General features: G+C 35.7%; 1 protein-coding gene across 3 annotated transcripts in view; it reads right to left on the bottom strand.

Moving 5' to 3' along the window:
• Window positions 1-18,180, bottom strand: part of LOC131152289 (uncharacterized) — a 35,945-nt gene extending 17,765 nt beyond the window's left edge. For 2 of the 3 annotated variants that reach the window (XR_009135914.1, XM_058104103.1), the window contains exon 1: window positions 17,651-18,180. Coding sequence is in view for 2 of the 3 variants with exons in the window: in XM_058104103.1 (XP_057960086.1) it covers window positions 17,651-18,038 (388 nt within the window). In the remaining variant the exon portion in view is untranslated. The remainder of the gene's footprint in view (window positions 1-17,650) is intronic. The other variant, XM_058104104.1, reaches the window with a different exon arrangement.
• Between the last annotated feature and the right edge of the window lie 2,832 nt (window positions 18,181-21,012).

The following is a 21,012-nucleotide window of genomic DNA, read 5'->3' as shown; positions in this document are numbered from 1 at the left end:
TCAAAATGTTCCAGCAGCTAATCAAAGCCCACTTGCGCTGAATCACAAAGGTCTCAACATGTTCGAAGAAGAACAGCATGGATGACTGATTATAAGGTAACTGGAGTTGACCAAGGTGATGACCCACTTACACATTTTGCTCTGTTTTCATATTGTGATCCTTCCACTTTCGAAGTGGCTGTCAAAGAATCAAAATGGAGAAAGGCTATGGATGCTGAAATTACAGCCATCGAAAGAAATGATAATTGGGAGCTATGTAATTTTCCAAAAGGGCAGAAAACAATTGGTGTAAAGTGGGTTTACAATACAAAGCTGAAGGAGAATGGTAAAGTTGACAAGCACAAGGCACGCTTGGTGGCTAAGGGATACAAGCAGGAGTTTGGTGTTGATTATAAAGAAGTCTTTGCTCCGGTTGCAAGGCATGACACAATCAGACTGGTGATTGCATTGGCAGCTCAAAACTCATGGCCTATCTTCCAGTTGGACATAAAATCAGCATTCCTCCATGGAGATTTGAAAGAAGAGATATTTATTGATCAACCTCCTGGTTATGTGAAACTTGGCAATGAACATAAAGTGTATAAGTTAAAGAAGGCTCTATATGGATTAAAACAAGCTCCACGGTCTTGGTATAATCGTATAAAAACTTATTCTTTGAAGGAGGATTTCACAAATGTCCTTACGAACATACATTTTTCATAAAGATGAAGATGGAGCAAAAATGCTCATTGCTTGCTTATATGTAGATGATTTAATCTACACTGGAAATAATGCAGCCATGTTTGAAAGTTTTAAGAAATCCATGATAGCTGAATTTGAGATGTCTGATCTTGGTATGATGCATTACTTTCTTGGCATTGAAGTGGTGCAGTCTTCTGCTAGAATTTTTATTTCTCAAAAGAAGTATGTGCGAGAAATATTGGACAAGTTTCAGATGAAGGACTGTAATCCTGTAAATACACCATCTGAATTTGGTTTGAAGCTAAACAAAGATAATGGAGGAAAGAAGGTTGACAACACTCTTTACAAACAGATAGTGGGGAATTTAATGTATTTGACAGCAACAAGACCTGATATGATGCATGTTGTAAGTGTGATTAGTAGGTACATGGAGTGTCCTACAGAGATTCATCTCTTGGCTGCAAAGAGAATTTTCCGATACTTGCAAGGTACTAAGGAGTTTAGGCTGTCCTACAAGAAAGGAGAAAAGTCAAATCTGTTTGGCTTTACGGATAGTGATTATGCAGGAGATTCAAATGATTGAAAAACCACATCTGGGTATGTTTTCATGATGGGGACAAGAGCTGTTTCATGGTGATCAAAGAAGCAACCTATTGTCACATTATCATCTACCGAAGCTAAATTTGTTGCTACAACAGCTTGTGCTTGTCAAGTTATTTGGCTAAAGAAAATTCTTAAAGAGCTAGGGAGGATGGGCCTACTCAGATTTATTGTGACAACAGTTCAGTTATAAAGGTTTCAAAAAATCCAGTTCTACACAGTCGAAGCAAGCATATAGATGTGAAGTATCGTTTCTTGAGAGATCTCACTAATGATGGAGTCATTACTCTAATTTACTATAGATGTGAAGACCAGATTGCTGATGATCTTACCAAGCCCCTCAAATTGTCTGCATTTCAGAAGCTAAGAAAGTTGCTTGGTGTTTGCACTTTGGATAATCCAATTTGAGGGAGGGCGCTTCGGAACTAACCTTCACTAAATTGAATGTTGAAATATCAATTTAAGGGAGGGGTTGTTGAAAAGTTGTTGACTTTTTGAGTCCGATCCCTGTTTTGATGATGACAAAGCACAAGTGTCTTATGTGTGCATTTAGTGTGTGAACAAGTTTTTACTTTGGCATGCACATAAGACAGAGGGTTATGGAAGCCAGAAGGAACTCAAAGAACACATACACCTGGCGTATTCCATGAAGTGAAGAGCAAAGAAGAAGAAGAAAAAGACATTTAGTTTCAATTGTAAATGCATTTTGTTTTCCATTTGGTCTGTAATAATGCATTGCATGTATGATGTGGATGAAAGTTCAGAACGACCGTAGGCAGACCCTAGGGACCTACACACTTCACGGAAAACATTTTCTTAATAACTAATTGGTTAGGGTCAAAAAATTAGGGCTAAAAAAAATCATTCTTTCATCAAGAACGAATGGATTTGCATGAGTTTTCTTAAAAACATCAATATTTTTGCAAAAGTGTTAGAATTACTTGGGGTCATACATCCATGAAGCGACTTTTGGATGTTCTCCAATCTTTTTAAATGATGGTAAAGTTATGCTTGTGGTTCTCCTTTCAAAAATCCACGCATTTCAAAATAGTTTTCATGGTCTTCTCCTTAAATAAACCAAAATGTATTTTAAAAAATTTAACTTTTTAATGAACTGTTTATGATGCGGTTGTGAAATATATTGCAATTCCTATTTTTCAGAAGATAATTAAAGGGATTTTAAGTTGGGTTTTATGGTTTTCCTCCCAAAGAAACCAAAATTATGCACTTTTATTTTTTATAAATAACCAAAAAATATTTTTTAAACTTGAATTGAAAATATTTTTTGGGAACTATAGATGACTTAATTTCTCTTTTGAGAATATGTAGGCAGTTTTCTTTTTAGATTCAATCATACGAAATAAAAAAAATCTAAATATCCCTCTCATCTTCTTCATTTTTCTTTATTGTTTGCATATTATATGTGTTATGTATGTTTGATTAGACATTAAAGTAATAAAACTTTCATAAATCCTATGAAAGACTTTGCAAAAAGAATAAATTTTGAGCATTATCAAAAAGGCCATATATGAGAAGAGGTGATTTAGGGTGCTAACTCTTTGAATTTTCAAGAAAAAAGAATTTAAAGTATTATCTTCTCTATGCCCAATTGTATTTATGAACCAAATCTCTTTTAAAAAGGTTTTTTTTTTTTTCCCTTTCAAAAATTAAAATAAAGTGATGATTACATTTTTAAAGATAAAAGGGCTAGTTAGATGTACCAATAGTTTGGTGGTCTATACATGTTTGACTTTAAAACTATCACCAAGTGTTAACAACCTAAATGGGTCCTCACAACTCAATGTCGATACTTATAATATTATTGTTTACATGTTTTACGATTTTATTAGTAAAATAGTATAAAATTATGATTTAAATTATATAAAAACTTCAAATAGACTTTTTTTTTAAGTATTTGAAGAATTAATTACTCAATTCAAGTTGATTAATTAATTTCTAAAAATATGTTTTTTTACTAAGTATAGACTAAAAGCATATATCTTGTCATGAATGACATTAATGTGAATAAGGAATAGAAAATTCAATTTATGTAGAATAATATCACAATCTATGTGTCATAAAACATATTTATTGAATGATTTTACTTTTTTCAAAAATTAAAAATAAATATATCTTAAATTGTTTATAATAAATATATTATACTATTTATTTATTTTGTATAATCAATTTTTTATAGTTTTGTATTATTTTTAAGATTTAGACATTGAATTTTTAGCTTAATTAAAAAGCCTCGGCCGACCGACCCCTTATGTACTGAAGCTCTCGGTCAACCGACCATGCCACGTGAGGCATGTGCTGTGCAACCTCGGCCAACCGAACTAAATTGAACATACCGTCCACGGTCAACCGAATGGTCAAATTGTACTTTTCAATGTACTCGGCCGACCGGCCATTTTAGTTCAAATTTATCACGGCCGACCAAACTTTAAGCCCGACAAACTAAACCTAGGCCTTGGTCAACTGAACCTACGAAGGATCGGAAATCACCTTGGCGCCGACCGGTCACTATTCCATGGTCGACCAAACCTCTCGGGTCAAACCATTTTTACTGCGCTAAATCGGGTTAAATTTTAATTAAACAATTTCATAAATTCCTAATTTGTCCCCAGAGGTCATATTTTTCTCAAGGTCTATATATTCCCCTTCATTACTCACATTTAAGATAGATGATTACGAAGAAAAATCCTCCCAAATAATTTTTGTGTTTTATTCATCATCTTACTCTCTTATCTTCATTATTTTGAAAATCTCTTTAAGAGAGCATACATTTTGGGCATTCATCTTCAAAATCAAAAATCATTTATTCTCTCCTTTGTTCATTTTTACAAATCATTTTGAGAGTGATTCTTGAGTCTTTCCCTTGTTATTTTCTTGATATATATTTGTTGGGAAACTCTTCTTAGCTTGAGAATCTTGCACATTCAATTGCAAGATTCAAAGGCTTGCATTGTGCATTATTTGAAAAATATTTTTGGCAAGCTTAATCCCAAATATCTCTTATACTTCAGATTTTAAAAATATCTTTTTATTGAGATATTATTTGGGTTCTCGAGATCTTTGTAAATCCACTTAGTGATTATCATATATCTTGGTTCAAAGATCATTTCATTATACTCTCACACGCACGCGCGCGCACACACACATTTACATCTTTAAGAGTTATCATATATACTCTACTGAGCTTAAAATCCTATCATACGTGAGTGCATTTCGAGCTTATTGTTGTACATCATCGGCTTAGTATAGAAGCATTTCATTTGTACAAAAATTATTATTTGTTATATTCCCGACGTGTGGTCGGAAGAGAGAGACTTGCCCTGTGAAGAGTCCCGGACTTGCTCAAACTCGGTTAGGAGAGTACCGGATTGCTTAGACCCGGTTAAGAAAGCACCGGATGGTTTAGACCCAGTTAAGAAAACCAAGTGCGCCTTTTTAAGGTGCTGTTGTAAAGGTTAGGTCAGCCCTGTAAATCTGACCAGGGGTTTCCCTTGCCCAGTAAGGAAAGGGTGTTGTAATTGGAGTTGCTCCACCCACAAGTGAGCAATTTAGTGAATCCTCTTACTTGTGAGCTTGAGGCAGGGACGTAGGCAGTATAGGCTGAACCCAAATAACATATTGTGTACCTACTTTTAATTTCTTGCACTTTATATTCCTGCACATATATATTATAATTGATATATTGTAAATGTTGTGCATGATTTAATTTCTGCATATTATATTTATCTACGCAATTGGTATATGCTTAGAAAGACCCTAGGTTGAATATTACTGCTGCTGGTTTAGTTGAACCTAGGAAGGAATTTTTAATACCCAATTCAACCCCTCTTCGCAATACACCAATTCCAACAAAAGTCAAGGTAGTTTTTCTATTGTCCTAGTTTTTAGGATGTTCATTTTTTTTTTTTTTTTTAACACATTGAGTAGTGCTCTATAGGAGTTATTTTACATGTTTATTAGTACTTGTGTTTAGTGCCTATTTTTATTCTTTAGTGCCTATTTTTATGCTTTTAACTGTTGTGTATTAGCCTATATAAAGGTTGTTTGTGTGATGAATGATATATGTGGAATATATGTGGAGTACCTCCTATCTAAAAAAGCTCTTCTCTCCTGTTTTTCTATCAACAAGCGTATTGCCCAATGTTTCCCCATCGTTGCTACATCCTTACACCCTTGTGAAACTCTGACAAGTCATAATTCTTTCTTATCTCATCTCCCATGCCGACATGTCACAATCCTATGTATGGTTATATAAAGATGGAGTAGGTTTCAACTCGATAAAGCACCATTTATGGAGTAAAATTGTGAGGTCCAATGGTCCAAAGCAGGCAATATCACATCAAAATTGGCCTAAGAAATTTACACCGTAAGGTTATTGTTATGTGGTTGGATGTAACATTAAGAATTGGCTCACAAGGGCACTAGAGATCAAACAAGGGAGTCTATCACGATCTCACAATACTAGGGAGATCTTACCACATAGGGATGGAGTTGGTTTAAACCTTGTGAGGAACCTTTTATACAGAAAAAAAAAAATCATGAGGTTAAATTAACTAAAGCAAACCATAGCTTACTGGAGTTGGGCCAATTTTCTATGCGAACCTACTCCAGCACATCATGCCAACAAAGAAGACCTAAACTAAGGAAAGAGAGATCATACTTCCATAACCACTTTTTTTACGACAAGGTGGTGGATTGCATCCTTTCTTATCAGATCATTCCAAGATGGGGGATCATACAAAGCTATATGGAGCACTTGGTGAAAAGGGAGGTTCAACCTTATAAAGTATATTGGTTGTGGCAATTCGAGGATGAGATATAGAGGTAGCCAACTTCCAAAAAGAAAGCACGATAAGGACATGGACATGATAGGTGGGAGTGAATATCATGATCCGCCAACTCGTCGCTTGTGAGGAGCCATGTGGATGCATACAAGGTTATTATGTGGATGCCTATGTGGTTCTTCTCTAGAGTCTTCTAGATGCTTTTGGGTGGAAGGATCTAGAGAATTGCAGAAATTATAAACACTTATGGAGGATGTAAATAATTCCATAGAGTATTCTAGATGGTCATTGTGAATTGTAGGATCAAATTAATCACCACCATTGGTTTTAGAGGTGGAGTAGCATAAGTAGGGATAGGTGCCTTATTTGTTATAATCTAGCAAAGTGAGTAATAAGATTGTCTTTCCTCACATTCCTCTCTCATTTCAATTCCTTTCTTCCCATGCATGATCTAATTAGGTTATGGCAGCCTTAGAACCCTAAGCCTTCTAAGAGTATCTAAAGCCACATGGGAATTGTTGCAATTTCCAAGAGAGACACATCAGCATCATGCCTTCCTATTCCTATACCCACACATGCCCCCGCACCTCCTCCCTCCCCCAAGCCAACCTTCCCCCTAGCACATTTGTTTGAGTCAAAGCTTACGAGAGAAGCCTTCCATATTTTTATGCCACTGTGTAATTACTAAGGACTGACCAAGGAACTTGTGGCCTTGAAAAAGATCCACCCCACCAAGCAATAGCATGCAACTAATTCATATTTGACCCAAAGTCATAACATGGCTTTGGAATTGATCTCAACTCAAAAGTCCCATGCATTCTAAAATCTCATGCAAACTAGGCCTTCAAACATTCCTTGCATGTTTTTATTTTCTTATTTTATTTTATTTTATTTTATTTTTAATTTTTGTAGTCCTATGCATAGTAAGTACATAAAGAATGACTCTCATTTTCCTAGTCCAAGTGCCATAGATTTAGTTATTGCCCTTTCCTGGTTTAATCTGAATTGAACACTTTTCTTTCTTTCAATGGCTGCTATCTTTTAGTAACAAAACAAGTCCCACACAAGTAGGACTGACCCAACAAATCTCCAATTCATGCTTATAAGGTACAACTCCCCCTTGATACATGATTCATCCTAGTACATCTCTTTGTACATATACCCAATACACCACTACATCTTGATCTAATGGGAGTCTTATTGCCTTATACCCAGGCAATACCCTAACTCTAATTCAATGTACAACATTTTCTTGCAGCTATACATGGACCAAGTACAACGACATGTCAATAAAGACCATCAACTCTAGCAGCAACTGATGTATCCCCTGATAAAATTATACCAGAAGCGACAGGGAAAATAAGAAGTAAAGAATGAATTTCTATATGTATTATTTCAATTTGTAAACTCCGTCCGTGATGCACTTAATGTCCTAATTTTTTCACACACAGCCGGTCCCAAGCCCAGGAAAAGGAGGAGGGTTGCGTTAGGTAGCTGACAGCCAACGTAAAATTTGTCAAATCACTATGATATGAATCCTTACCGAATATTTGCTGGGACGTCCTCTACGAGCGACACGTTGCACTTGAACCACCCGGGTGTAGCGAAAAATGGGCGAGGGTGGGGCTAGGTCATCGCCCCGAAGCGACGGGCCGTGTCGGCACCCAGGTACAGTGTCAAATATGCGAGGGTTCTTGCATCATTCTGGACGTGGGCAGGCTAAGACGTTAGTTCAGGAAACTAGGATTAGATTAGCAACTTGGAATAAAGGTACACTTACAAGTAAAAGCATGGAAATTATGGATACAATGATTAGAAGAAGAATTAATATAATTTGTCTTCAAGAAACTAAGTGGGTGGGGGAGAAAGCTAGAGAAATCGATCAATTAGAATTTAAACTTTGGTACACTGGAAAAAAAAAACATAAGAATGGAGTAGGCATTATTATAGACAAAAACTTAAATGATAGCATTGTGGATATAACTAGAGTAAGAGATAGAATTATAAAAATCAAGATGGAATTAGGACAAAAGATAATAAATATCATTAGTGTTTATGAGGAGTTGGCTTAGCAGAAAATCTTAAGAAACAATTTTGGGAAGATATGGATAGTATTAGACAAGGCAGACCAGGGACTGAGAAAATATTTATAGGAGGAGATCTAAATGGACATGTTGGAAGAGATAATAAAAATTATGAGAGGATACATAGAGGATATGGATATAGAGACAAAAATGAGTCTGAGGAGATGATCTTAGACTCTGCTATGTCATATGATTTTAGTATAATGAATACTTGCTTTAAGAAGAGAGAAGAACACTTAATAACCTTTAAAAGTGGACAAAATAGAAGTCAAATAGATTTTTTTTTAACTAGGAGGGTAGATCGTTTATCATGTAAGGATTGTAAAATTATTCTAGGTGAAAGTCTAACCACACAACATAGAGTCTTAGTGTTAGATATATGTATTAAAAAATGGAAGAAAATGGATAAAATAAACCAGTGTAGGAGAACTAGATGGTGGAACCTAAAAGGAGAAAATATAATAATATTTAAAGATAAAATGATCAAAGATGGGGATTGGACCATAGAGGATGGGATAGATACAAATACTCTTTGGAATAGATTAGCTAACTCTATTAAAAAGATAGAAAAAGAGATTTTAGGTGAATCAAGGGGAAGATTCTCGAATAGCAAAGAGATTTGGTGGTAGGATAAAGATGTACAAAACATCATAAAGACAAAAAGAATTTGGTATAAAATATGGAAAAAATGTAGAAACAGAGATAACTTTGAAAAATATAAGGAGGCAATAAAAGATGTAAAAAGGGCCGTTAGTGAAGCTAAATATAGATTTTTTAATAGTTTGTATAATAGATTAGGTACAAAAGAAGGGGAAAGAGATATATTTAAACATGCTAAAACTAAAGAAAGGAAGAGTAAGGACTTAGGAAATATAAAATGTATAAAAAGTGAGGATGATATTGTCTTGGTTAAGGACAAAGATATTAAAGAAAGATGGCGAAGTTACTTTAATAAGTTGTTTAACGAAAACCAAATAGAAGGCTTAAACTTAGAATTGTCAAATGAGGAAAAGACTAAAAATATAAGATTTATTCGCAAAATTAGAGTTAACGAAGTTAAGTTTGCACTAAAAAGGATGAAAAATGGGAAAGCAATGGGACCATATAACATCCCAACTGAAGTTTGGAAATGCTTAGGTGATAACGAAATTATATGGTTAACTAATTTATTTAATACAATTGTAAAAACTAAGAAAATTTCAGATGAATGGAGGAAAAGCACTTTAATACCTATATACAAAAATAAAGGAGATATTCAAAATTGTAATAACTATCATGGAATTAAACTTAGGAGTCATATGATGAAACTATGGAAAAGGGTAGTTGAACAAAGATTAAGGTTAGAAACAAAGATCTCAAAAAATCAATTTGGTTTTAAGATCTACCACAAAAGTTATTTATCTTTTAAGAAGACTAATGGAAAAGTTTAGGGAAAAGAAGAGGGACTTGCATATGATATTTATTGACCTTGAGAAAGCATATGATAGGATACTTGGGGAAGTTCTACGGTGGGTTTTAGAAAAAAAAGGGTGTATGTTGTAGGTATACCGATGTCATTAAGAATATGTACGATGAAGTAATGACTAGTGTAAAGACAATAGATGGAGAAATTAGAGAATTTCCAATTACCATAGGTGTACATCAAGGATCTGCTTTGAATCCTTATCTTTTTACTTTAATGATGGACCAATTGACTAGGAGTATTCAAAAGGAGGTTTCATGGTGTATGTTGTTTGCAGATGATATTGTATTAATTGACGAAACTAGGGACAGAGTAGAGGCTAAGTTAGAATTATGAAGAGAAGCTTTGGAATCTAGAGGCTTTAGGATAAGTAGAAATAAAACAGAATATATGAAATGTAATTTTAGTAATTCTAATATTGGAGACAAAGTTAAACTTGATGATGAAGAAATAAATAGCACTTGTAGATTTTGATACCTTGGATCTATCTTGCAAGCTAAAGGAGAAATTGAAGATGATGTAATGCATAGAGTTAAAGCAGGTTGGGTAAAATGGAGAAGTGTTTCAAGTGTCCTATGTGATCGTAGAATACCCTTAAAATTGAAATGAAAGTTTTATAGAACAGTTATAAGACCAGCTATGCTATATGGATCGAAATGTTGGGTGACGAAGAAACATAATATCCAAAAAGTAAAAGTTGCCGAAATGAGAATGCTTAGATGGATGAATAGTATAACATTGAAAAATAAATTAAGGAATGAACATATTCGTGGTAAGTTAGGTGTAGCTCCTATAGAAGATAAGATAAGGGAGGAACGACTCAGATGATATAGACACTTGCAACGTAGGCCACATAGTGCATCTGTGAGGAAGAGTGACTTAGTTACTCTAGGGGGGTAGTAGAAGGAGTAGGGGTAGGGGTAGACCTAAAATAACTTGGGAGGAGATAGTAAGGATTTCATATACTTGAATCTATCAAAAGAAATGGTCCATGATCACATAAATTGGCGGAAAAGGATTCAGATAGCCGACTGCACTTAGTGGGACTAAGGCTTTTTTTTTTTTTTTTTTTGTTGTTGTTATTATTTCAATTTGTACAACTCCTATTTATACAAAGAATTAGGGAACATTTAATCAAACTGTATGCTCCAAGGTAAAATGATTTGTTGACTTTTCTCCTTACGTGATTTCAACCATGATTTGACTCCTTGATTCATGTCATGGATTGCGGCATCTATCAACTCTCTATTTAAGCCATGAAGTGCGGCATTCCTCAACACTCCCCCTCAAGTTGGCATGGATATTTATGACACCCAACTTGTTGAGTAAATAATTAAACTGTGCGAATCCAAGAGCTTTGGTAAAAAGATTAGCAAGTTGCTAGCTTGTATGCATGTAAATTGTTTGGATGATGCTACTCTGGAGTTTCACTCAAACCACATGACAGTCTATATCAATATGCTTGGTTCGTTCATGGAACATTAGATTTGAAACTATGTGTATTGCGGCCTTGTTGTCACAGTACAAATTGAATGGTTGCGAATGCATTACTTCAAGGTTTGAGAGTAAAGACTTTAGCTAAGTGACCTCACAACATGTGGAGGTCATAGACCTATATTCTGCTTAGGCTGAAGAGCGTGAAATTGTTGTTTGTTTCTTGGTTTTCCAGGAAATGGGTGATTTTCTAAGTAGGATGCAATACCCGGTGACCGATCTTATGGTATCCTTGCATCGTGCCCAATCTGCATCACAATATGCATAGAGCTGAATTTTGTTAGAAGCAGATAAGATAATTCCTTGACCTGGGGTTTTCTTAAGATACTGTAAGACTTTTTGTGATGCATCCAAGTGTGGTATTTGTGACTTGTCCATGAACTGACTTAGCACGTGCACTGAATAGGCTAAGTTGGGTCTTGTGATGGTTAGATAAATTAATCTTCCAAAAAGTCACCTATATGATGAAGAATCTAAGACAAGTTCACCATCATTTTCATTGAGTGCAAAATTTTGATCCATGGGAAAGTTTCTAGGTTTAGCTCCAAGGAAGTCTGCATCTTCTAATATCTCAAGTGTATACTTCCTTTGGGATAAAAATATTCCTTTGGCTAAACAGGCCACTTTGATTCCCAAAAAGTATTTGAGAATTCTAAGATCTTTGAGTTTGAAATGATCGCTAAGGTATTTCTTGATCTCATTGACCTGCTCCAAGTTGTTTCCTACAACAATAATGTCATCCACATAGACTAAAATGGTAGTGAAATTGCCCTCATCGGATCGGATGAATAGTGAATAATCTATCTTGGATTGTTTGTATCCTGCATCAATAAGAGTAGATGAAAGTTTGGCATACCATTGCCTTGAAGCTTATTTGAGACCATACAAAGACTTAACAAGCTTGCAAACTCTAGTCTCCCCCTTTCATCCGAATCCTAGAGGAAGCTACATATAGATTTCTTCATCAAGGTCGCCATAAAGAAAGACATTATTGACATCAAGTTGATGGATGTGCCAATTGCGAACGGAAGCAAGAGGCAAAATGGTACGAGCAGTGGTCATTTTAGCAACTGAAACAAATGTCTTGGTGTAATCAATGCCTTCCTGTTGACTGTAGCCCTTGGCAACTAGGCGAGCTTTGTATCATCCGATGGATCCATCAGGGTTGTATTTGATCTTGTATACCCATTTGCAACCAATGGGTTTCTTACCAGAAGGAAAAGGAGTAAGGTGTCAAGTGTTGTTGAACTCAAGAGCATCAATTTCAGTACGCATGACAGTACGCTAGTTGGGATCTGTCATGGCCCGTAAAAATGACTGTGGTTATTTGGCAAGAGAGAGAGTTGTGGTGAAAACACGGTGAGAAGGAGATAAGCGGGAATAAGATAAAAAATTAGTCAAACAATAAAGGTTACCTAACGAACGGACCATTGTAGAGTCAGATGATTGAGCGGGCCAAGATGGCAAAACCTGTTCCACATAAAAATCTTCCAAGTATGTCAGTGGCTAAGTAGGATGACAGGATCGTTGGGGAGGTGGAGAAGAGGGTAAAATATTAGATGGGGATGGAGGAGAGGTTGGTGGTGGAGATGGTGATGAAGGTGGAACTTTAGTGATGTTGTCAAGAGAAGAAATAAGACAAGGTAGAACGGGTTCCATGGGTTCGAGAGTCAATAAAGCAAAAGGGAAGGAATATTCATGAAAAGAACATCTTGAGACACAAAGATATTATGTGTTGCAGGGTTATAAAGTCGGTGACCTTTTTGGCCATATGGATAACCAAGAAAAGCACATCGAGTCTCTCTGGGATCAAACTTAGATGGATTTTGCGAGTGATTGGAAGCAAAGCATAAGCATCCAAAGACTCGCAAATGGTTATATGCAGGTTTGATATTATACAATCTTTCATAAAGAGACAAACCACCTAAAATAGGGGAAGGAATTTGTTTAATGAGATAAGTTGCGGTAAGAATGGCATCCCCTTAAAAGTGTTTAGACATATATGCTTGAAAAATTAATGCACGGGCAACATTAAGAAAGTGACAATGTTTGCGTTTAACTACTTCATTTTGTTGGGGAGTGTTGACGCAACTGGTTTGATGTATATGCCTTTGGGAGCATAGAATGAAGGCATGTCAAACTCAGGCCCATTATCACTTCGAATGATTTTTATGGTGATGGAAAATTGATTTTCGATAAGGTGGATGAAGGATTGCAAAATAGGGCGTGTGTCAGATTTGTGGCGCATTAAGTAAATCCAGGTACAACAGGTATAGTCATCAACAATGGTGAGAAAATAGTGTGCACCACTAGTGAAAGGGACACAATGACTCCCCCAAATGTCAAGATGCAACAAGTCAAAAGGTTTAAGAGAAGGAATGGATCTAGAGTTTGTCAACATGGAAGAGATGCACGAGTTTGTTTCGCCTATGGACAAATTAAACATGAATCCGAATTGGAACTACAAATTTCTGGAAATTTATTGGAAAGAAAAGACAAATTTTTATTTGACATATGACCTGAACGATGGTGCCAAAGTTGGGAAGTGGATGTGGATGTGGATGTAGCCACTTGGCAATGAGCATTCCTAGTGTTGGTAAATTGGTAAAAGCCGTCCCGCTCAGTTCCCATCCCAATCATCTTCATCAAGCGTAGGTCCTGAATGAAACAAAAATCGGAAGAAAAAATAATGAGACAATGGTGGATTTTGCATAATTTATAGACAAAAATTAAATTGAAATGAAAAGTCGGGACACAAAGGACATTGTCTAAAACAAGATTAGAAGATAAGTGAACTGATCCAATATGAGTGATGGTGGCATGAGATCCATCTGGTAATTGAACAGTACAACCATGTACTGGGATAGATTGTGTGAGAGCAATGGGTGAGTAAACCATATGATTAATTGTGCCACTGTCAAGAATCCATAATAAATCATTATGAGATTTACTTGACAATGGTGATTCAACACTACCCACTTGGTGTGTCATGGGTTGAGAGGGAGCAGAGTTGTTGAGAATGGCCAGAAGCTTGACACTGTTTAGGGGTGAAAGGAAGACTGCTAGTAGATGGATATGAAGAAGCCTGATGAGCACGAGGCTTGGGACCTTGATTGGGTTTAGAATTGCAAGGCCCTTGAGGGAAGCCATGGATACAGTAGTATCGATCTACAGTATGACCCTCTTTGGCATAGTGAGTACATTTGAAAGACTTCCTGGGTGGACCAGGGCGTCCTTCCTTTCGTGGCTGATAATTGGTGGTAGCCAGAGCAATGCCATCAAAGGATGGCGGAGACAAAATGCTGCAATGGCATTCTTCTTGAAGCACAAGGGCATAGGTGCGGTTGAGAGTGGGAAGTGGATCAATCAGAAGTATCTACCCACAGATTGCAGTATAGGAATCGTTGAGGCCCATTAAAAACTTCAAGACATGATCTAGTTCTTGTTGTTTGAGAGTCTCCTTATGTGCGCTACAAATGCAGGTAGATGTTCATTGAATTGTGCATAACTCGTCCCACAAACTCTTCAATTTGGAAAAATATGCACCGACTGATAAGGATCATTGAACAAGATTAGCAGTATCTTGTTTAAGCTTGTATAGGCCAGAGCCATTGACTTGGGAGTATCGATCTTTCAGATCGTCCCATATGGCATGGGCAGTTTCACAATAGACCACACTGTTAGAAATTTCTTCTAAAATAGAGTTAAGAAGCTAGGAAATCACCATAACGTTGCATCGTCTCCGTTTTGAGTATTCTAAGAATTCAAAAGATGGTGGAGATAAGTGTTCCATCAATGGAGCAGTTTTTGTTCTTCGCTTGAAGTACGAGAATCATTGCATGACTCCATGTGGAATAATTGTCCTTCGTAAGCGGCGGAGAAACTAAAATTAGTCCAAGATGATCTGATTGTTGGAGAGATAAGTGATGATTGGGATCATCATATTTTTCCATCTTAGTTGTTTTTTCGGCCATGAGAAATGAAACCACTTTTTATTTTCTTTTCTTTTCTTTTCTTTTTTTTTATATAGTGACAGCAAGCGGTTATATGTTGTCCCCAACTTCACAAGTATAGTAATCAAATAATGACCCCAACTTCAGCAAATGTGTCCACGCATTTCAACATTATAATAATTAAATACTATAATAATTAAATAACCCTACCAAATGCTTGCGGATTGATGGGCTCACTTTGGGAAGAGATTAACAGCGCATGACCGACAAACACGAGTAGCGCGCAGAACCACTAGCTAGCTGATGAACTCCTTGGGAATATAGAGGAGGCTTGCACGCAGCATCAAAAAAAAACTGTTGAGGAGGATCTAGCACGTGCAAAACTGGAGGAGACTGCTTCAACTTATCAGCTTTCTCTGAATCATATACACAGTGTGTAATCAATGGGAGGAAATTGCTCCCAAACGGCATGAGAGTCGGCGGCGACGATTGAGGTGCCTAGGAGGAACAGAGCTTCGGGAGGTCAGAGGATGACTCTTTGAGTTAACTTGGCGAATGGCTTAGTCCATGCTGCAATACGATTGTAGTAAAATGGACTCTGTTTTAGGTTCCAAAAACCCAAAGGTACGAAAAGGTTGTTCGTGTCGTTTTTGACGGTGAAGCTGCTGCAATCGTCACTGAATTTACAGATGGCGTCTATTGATCTGTTGGTAGCAAAGAATTCGGCTCTTCCGAGGCACTCAAGGAGCACCGCCAAATGTTGTCGTCTGTCGTTATTGCAACGGCGGTTTCGTGGAGCGGATCGACTCCGCACCTTGCTCTAATACCATGATAAAATTTGAGCAGAAGCAAGAGAGAAAATAAGAAGTAAAGAATGAATTTCTATATGTATTACTTCAATTTGTACAACTCCTATTTATACAAAGAATTGGGGAACATTTAATCAATCTGTACGCTCCAAGGTAAAATGATTTGCTGACTTTTCTCTTTACATGATTTCAGCAGTGATTTGACTCCTTGATTCATGCCGTGGATTGCGGCATTTCTCAACACTCAATTTATGCCGTGAAGTGCAGCATTCCTCAACATCCCCGATCTTGCTAACAAAACCCTTGTGAATAAACCATTCTTTCTCCTCTTGATCACCACCAATTAACAACCATCACTTGACTGATGAGACATGGCCTAAAACCCCATGGGCATGAACGTTTGTTTGTCAATATTTGAACCATCCAAACCATCTGCTTTTACACCACTTATGGATTGAGCTGAAGCATAATGTCAAAATTTGATAAGCAACAATAAAACATGCACACGCAAAAGGCAACATTGTTTCATGGTTTGCCGATGCGCCTAATTCTACTAATGAGAGAGATATAATCCCACTATAACCATTGGGAAATTACAAAGACTACAACATTAAAACAAAGACATTTATAAACTCAAGCCTGAAATGAAATCATTTTACTGTTCTCTAGTGTCTAACCAGGAATTTCCGCATTCTTGCTACATCCCTACACCTTAGTGTAACCCTTGTGCCATATGCCTTCACATAACCATGATTATCAAACCATCTCTTCCTCCTGCCATTTTTGGTCCACCAGGAGGCTCATTGGACTTGACCAACACAAGGGAGGAGCCACTTCCCAAACACCTTCCCACATCTTGTGAAGATTAGAACCTGAAACCTCTAACATAAAAATCTCATGCTTTTTTCTTTTTTCCATTTATTTGGTGATTAAGAGGGACTAAGCCCAGGGGGGAAAAAATCTAACAAGAAAAAATACAAGGGAGGGAAATATCAGTCTGAGAGACCCATTCCAAGGATCTGAATCTTCACTCCAACCTCGATATGGGAGATTGGGAGTTAATTTCAATGCAGCACACAAGAAAGCTGAATTTTAGAGACAAAAGGCAAATGAAATAAGACGGCGATCGTAAAAAATAAAAAATACAATAAAATAAAAGAGGCATTAAAAATTTACAACCAATGGTCGTTAAGTCAAATTAAACTTTAACGGAATGTTGCAACTCCGACTTCTCCAACAAAACCCATGTGCTTCAATTGATGATCAAGAGATGGACAGATGAAAAAAGCAAGGAAACACAAAGGGAATTAAAACAGAATATAAATACTTGATTGCACTTTTATTTTTGTGCAATCTTCTTTCTGGGTTTTGATTTTTCTGCAATCTTTAATCAGTTCTACAGCACCAAGCCACCAACACACTTTGCTTTTCCATAAAAATTTCAATATAGCTATCTGTTTTTTGGGAGAACAACTAAAACCCAGAAAAGTTGCAACTCCGACTTTTCCAACAAAACCCATTTGCTTCCATTGCTGATCAAGAGATAAACAGATGAAAAAAGAAGGAAAGCGAAAAAGAAATTAAAACAGAGTATAAATAGTTAATACTCGAATGCAATTTTTTTTCCCGCAATCTTCTTATTCTGATTTTCTTTTATCTTTAACCAGTTCTACAGCACCGGCATACTATGCTTTTCCGTAAAAATTTCAATATAGCTATCTGTTCTTTTGGCTGAAGAATGCAGAGTAGAAGAAAAATTACAGACCTACAGGTTCAAGAAGCCATCTTTCTGCATCAACTGTTGAAGGACTTTCAGCATTAGATGCACGTATAGCTCCAAAGCTCCTCCGTTGCGCGACTTTAACTCTACTACCTTGCAACTGTGTACGGAAGTTGCTAAAACCCAGAAAAGTTACAGAATCTAAAGCAGGGAGAGAGGTCAATTTGCATGGAGAGAGGGAAGGAGAACAGCCAAAGCGCTTCGGGAGCGTTGGGCTGGCGAGGGAAAGAGAATGGGCAGTAAATTCCATTTGTGTGTGAGAAGGAATTATTAAGACACTCTTATTTGATTTGATGTAAGCTTTTATGAGTTGGTGTGAGTGGGATCGATGGGCGGGTTTTTGGGCGCATACAGGGGAGCCTGTGGCAGCCATTAATGTTATGAGAGGAAGCTGGATAACGGAACTTGGATGCCCAGAAGGTGATTTGTTGATTTAGATTACCAGTCCCAGCCAAAAAAAAAAGAAAAGAAAAAACAATAAACATATGAGGGAGAGGGAGAGGGAGAGGGAGAGGGAGAGGGTATTATTTTATATATGAAAATCAAATTGAGGGATTGTTTGGTTAAAGATTTAATATTGAATTTTTAATTTTAAAAATAAAAAATAAAAAAGACTACGTTATGTATTTTGTTTAGCCATTTTTAAAAATAATTCCTAAGAATGAGAAAAGTTGAAAATTCGATCACTTAATTTTAATATAAACAAAAATTTGCTGAACAATACTTCTAATAATAATAATAATAATAATAAGATTCATTATTAGTATTAATATTAGCATTATTATCAAATTTTTAAAAAAAATTAAATTTTTTGGAACATTCCAGCAGACAAGAATTTTGTGTATGTTATGTATCATACATTTCTTATTACGAAAAATTGTATTCAAAACTTTAATGAAATCCTATGCTTTATACTTTCCTTCCCTCAAATGGGATTTAAGTCCACAAAATATATTATAAATATAAATTGCACAATTAGTTTTTTTTTCATGTCTTTTAAATTGTTTTTGGCTTTGGAGTTGAGGAAGTAACCACAATCTTATGGCACAATTTATTTTCCCAATATACATATATGCTATTGGGATTTGAATTCTCTAAAATAGTGTTTGAAAGTATGAATTTTCTTATTTGGATTTGAATTTATGTGGATTAGAAAAAAAAAATCAGTATTGTTTGAAAACATGGATTTTGAACCTTAGATTTGCACAAATTTCAATATAATTTTATGTTATATCTTATTCAAATCCAATACAATTTCAAATTAAGGCCTTTCTAAACATAGGATTAGTATAATTTTAAAATATATTTTGTCCAAATCGCACAAATCCAATTTTAAGATGTAAAATTCATACTCAAACACAAGGTAAAGAGAGTTTTTATAGGGTTTTGGTTGTTAAAAGATTAAAAAATATAGTTAGATTGTGTTCGTGTTTGATTAATATAATATTCATTTATAAGAGCGGTTAAATGGTTATAATAAAAATCATAAAAAAAATAATAATTATAAAAAATTATGGATCAATAACAACAAATAGATAAAAGATAACTATTTGTAAATTTCATTGTACAAATGTATGTTCGTCTCTTATGTCATGTTGAATGAAATAACACAAATTTACATGAGTGGCTTTTTTTAAAGTTGTTATATTATTATAAAAATCTTATATATTTTCAATATTATTTATTCTCATTATATTTCATCCAAATTTTAAGAATAGTTATTTTTAAATCAAGCATAATCTTAGAGCTTTTATAATTAATTTTTTCACCTTTGTAAGTTAATGTGTGTGTATGTGTGTATGCATGTATGTGTGTGTATGTATGGGTATATATATATATGTATGTGAGACATGCCTTTGATTATTGGGGATGAAAGACTTCAACTGAAATGAAGTCTACATTTTCAAAGTCCACATACATGTAAATGCTTGGTCACTTCAAGGGAATTAAAACATAGAATGACTAACAAAGCATGGAGTTCCCAACCCTCATAAATGTGAACTTTGAGCCTTATAATTCATTTCTTCTTTAACTTGTAAACCTTAACCTACATTACGATCCTAATAAAAGTCTCGATCGAATTGGTATAATGACATTATCTTAATCGAATTTTCAAAGTAGGACATTGAGTCTTAAACTATATAATGACCTGATCCTGAGATGGGTATGTAGGTAGCTTGGTGGTTTCCCACCACTAGTTCGATCAAATTCACCAAAATATAATCAAAATAGAAGTTCTTACATTACTTGGGTCAGGGGCACCAATGTGGTTTTTCAACCTAGTTTCCTATTTTTCTTAAACCCTAAAATCTGGCCTTTAAGATCACTTGAGGTCCAAAAGGCCAACACTGGTACTTAAAGAATAATACTATTGTGCACAAAGAATGATAGAATAAAGTCAATTTCACTACTTTAGATGAATGTTACAACATTAAGAGGATTTGTGGTGGACAACAAGTGTACATTCTAGCATCCAATCAAGTACTGAATCCCATGGAAGGCAATTTGTGGCATCTAGCAGAACTAAGGTATTGAAGCGAAAATATATATATATATATGAAACGAAAAAGGAAAAGAAAGAGAAAGGAAAATGAGAGAAGGTTGAGCTGAAAACCCAAAAGGGTGGTTCAGTAGCCTTCAAAGACACTACAATGGGAATAATGGATGAGTATCTGGCGGGCTAAGTTCATAAATCAAGATTTCGACAAGACAACTCAAGAAGGGTTGAAATCATTATCCATTAGATCAATCATTAGGTTGTCATAGCCAAATACAAGTTTGATAATGCAAATTGATCAGTGGGGAACTGCATAATTTTATTTCATCACTTGTTTTCATTTAATGTTTTTAAAACAAAATTTATGAATTCACTTGGAAATAGAACTAACATCTATGTTTGTAACCTACGTCATAAGTTTTTATCCTAGCATCTATTAGTAACATAGTGGTTAATCCCAAGTTACTAATAGTTTTCATTCCAAAAAATCGAGAATGGTTTTCTTACCAATGATACAACAATTTGTTGCCCATGTCAAAGGTTCATTTTCGTCCTATGCCTATTAGGGATATAGTGGTAAGGCTACCTAGATATCTTGTAGAGACCTGAAAAATAGAAGTAATAAAAATAATAAAGAAAAAAGGAAATTTGGTTTGGTGTAGATCAAACCGTCAACGATTTTGTGGAGCTCAGGAAAACCGTCACGATTTTGGGTTACCATAGCTCAATAAAGGTAAAACGGTAAAAAGATGTTTGGTTAAAAACCAAACCATCGACGGTTTCCCCCCCCCTCTCTCTCTCTCTCTCTCTCTCTCTCTCTCTCTCTCTCTTTCTCCTCATTTTCTCCCCG

The sequence above is a fragment of the Malania oleifera genome, chromosome 3 (genome assembly GCF_029873635.1).
Source record: "Malania oleifera isolate guangnan ecotype guangnan chromosome 3, ASM2987363v1, whole genome shotgun sequence".
NCBI lineage: Eukaryota > Viridiplantae > Streptophyta > Magnoliopsida > Santalales > Ximeniaceae > Malania > Malania oleifera.
This window is presented reverse-complemented; position numbering and strand designations above follow the sequence as displayed.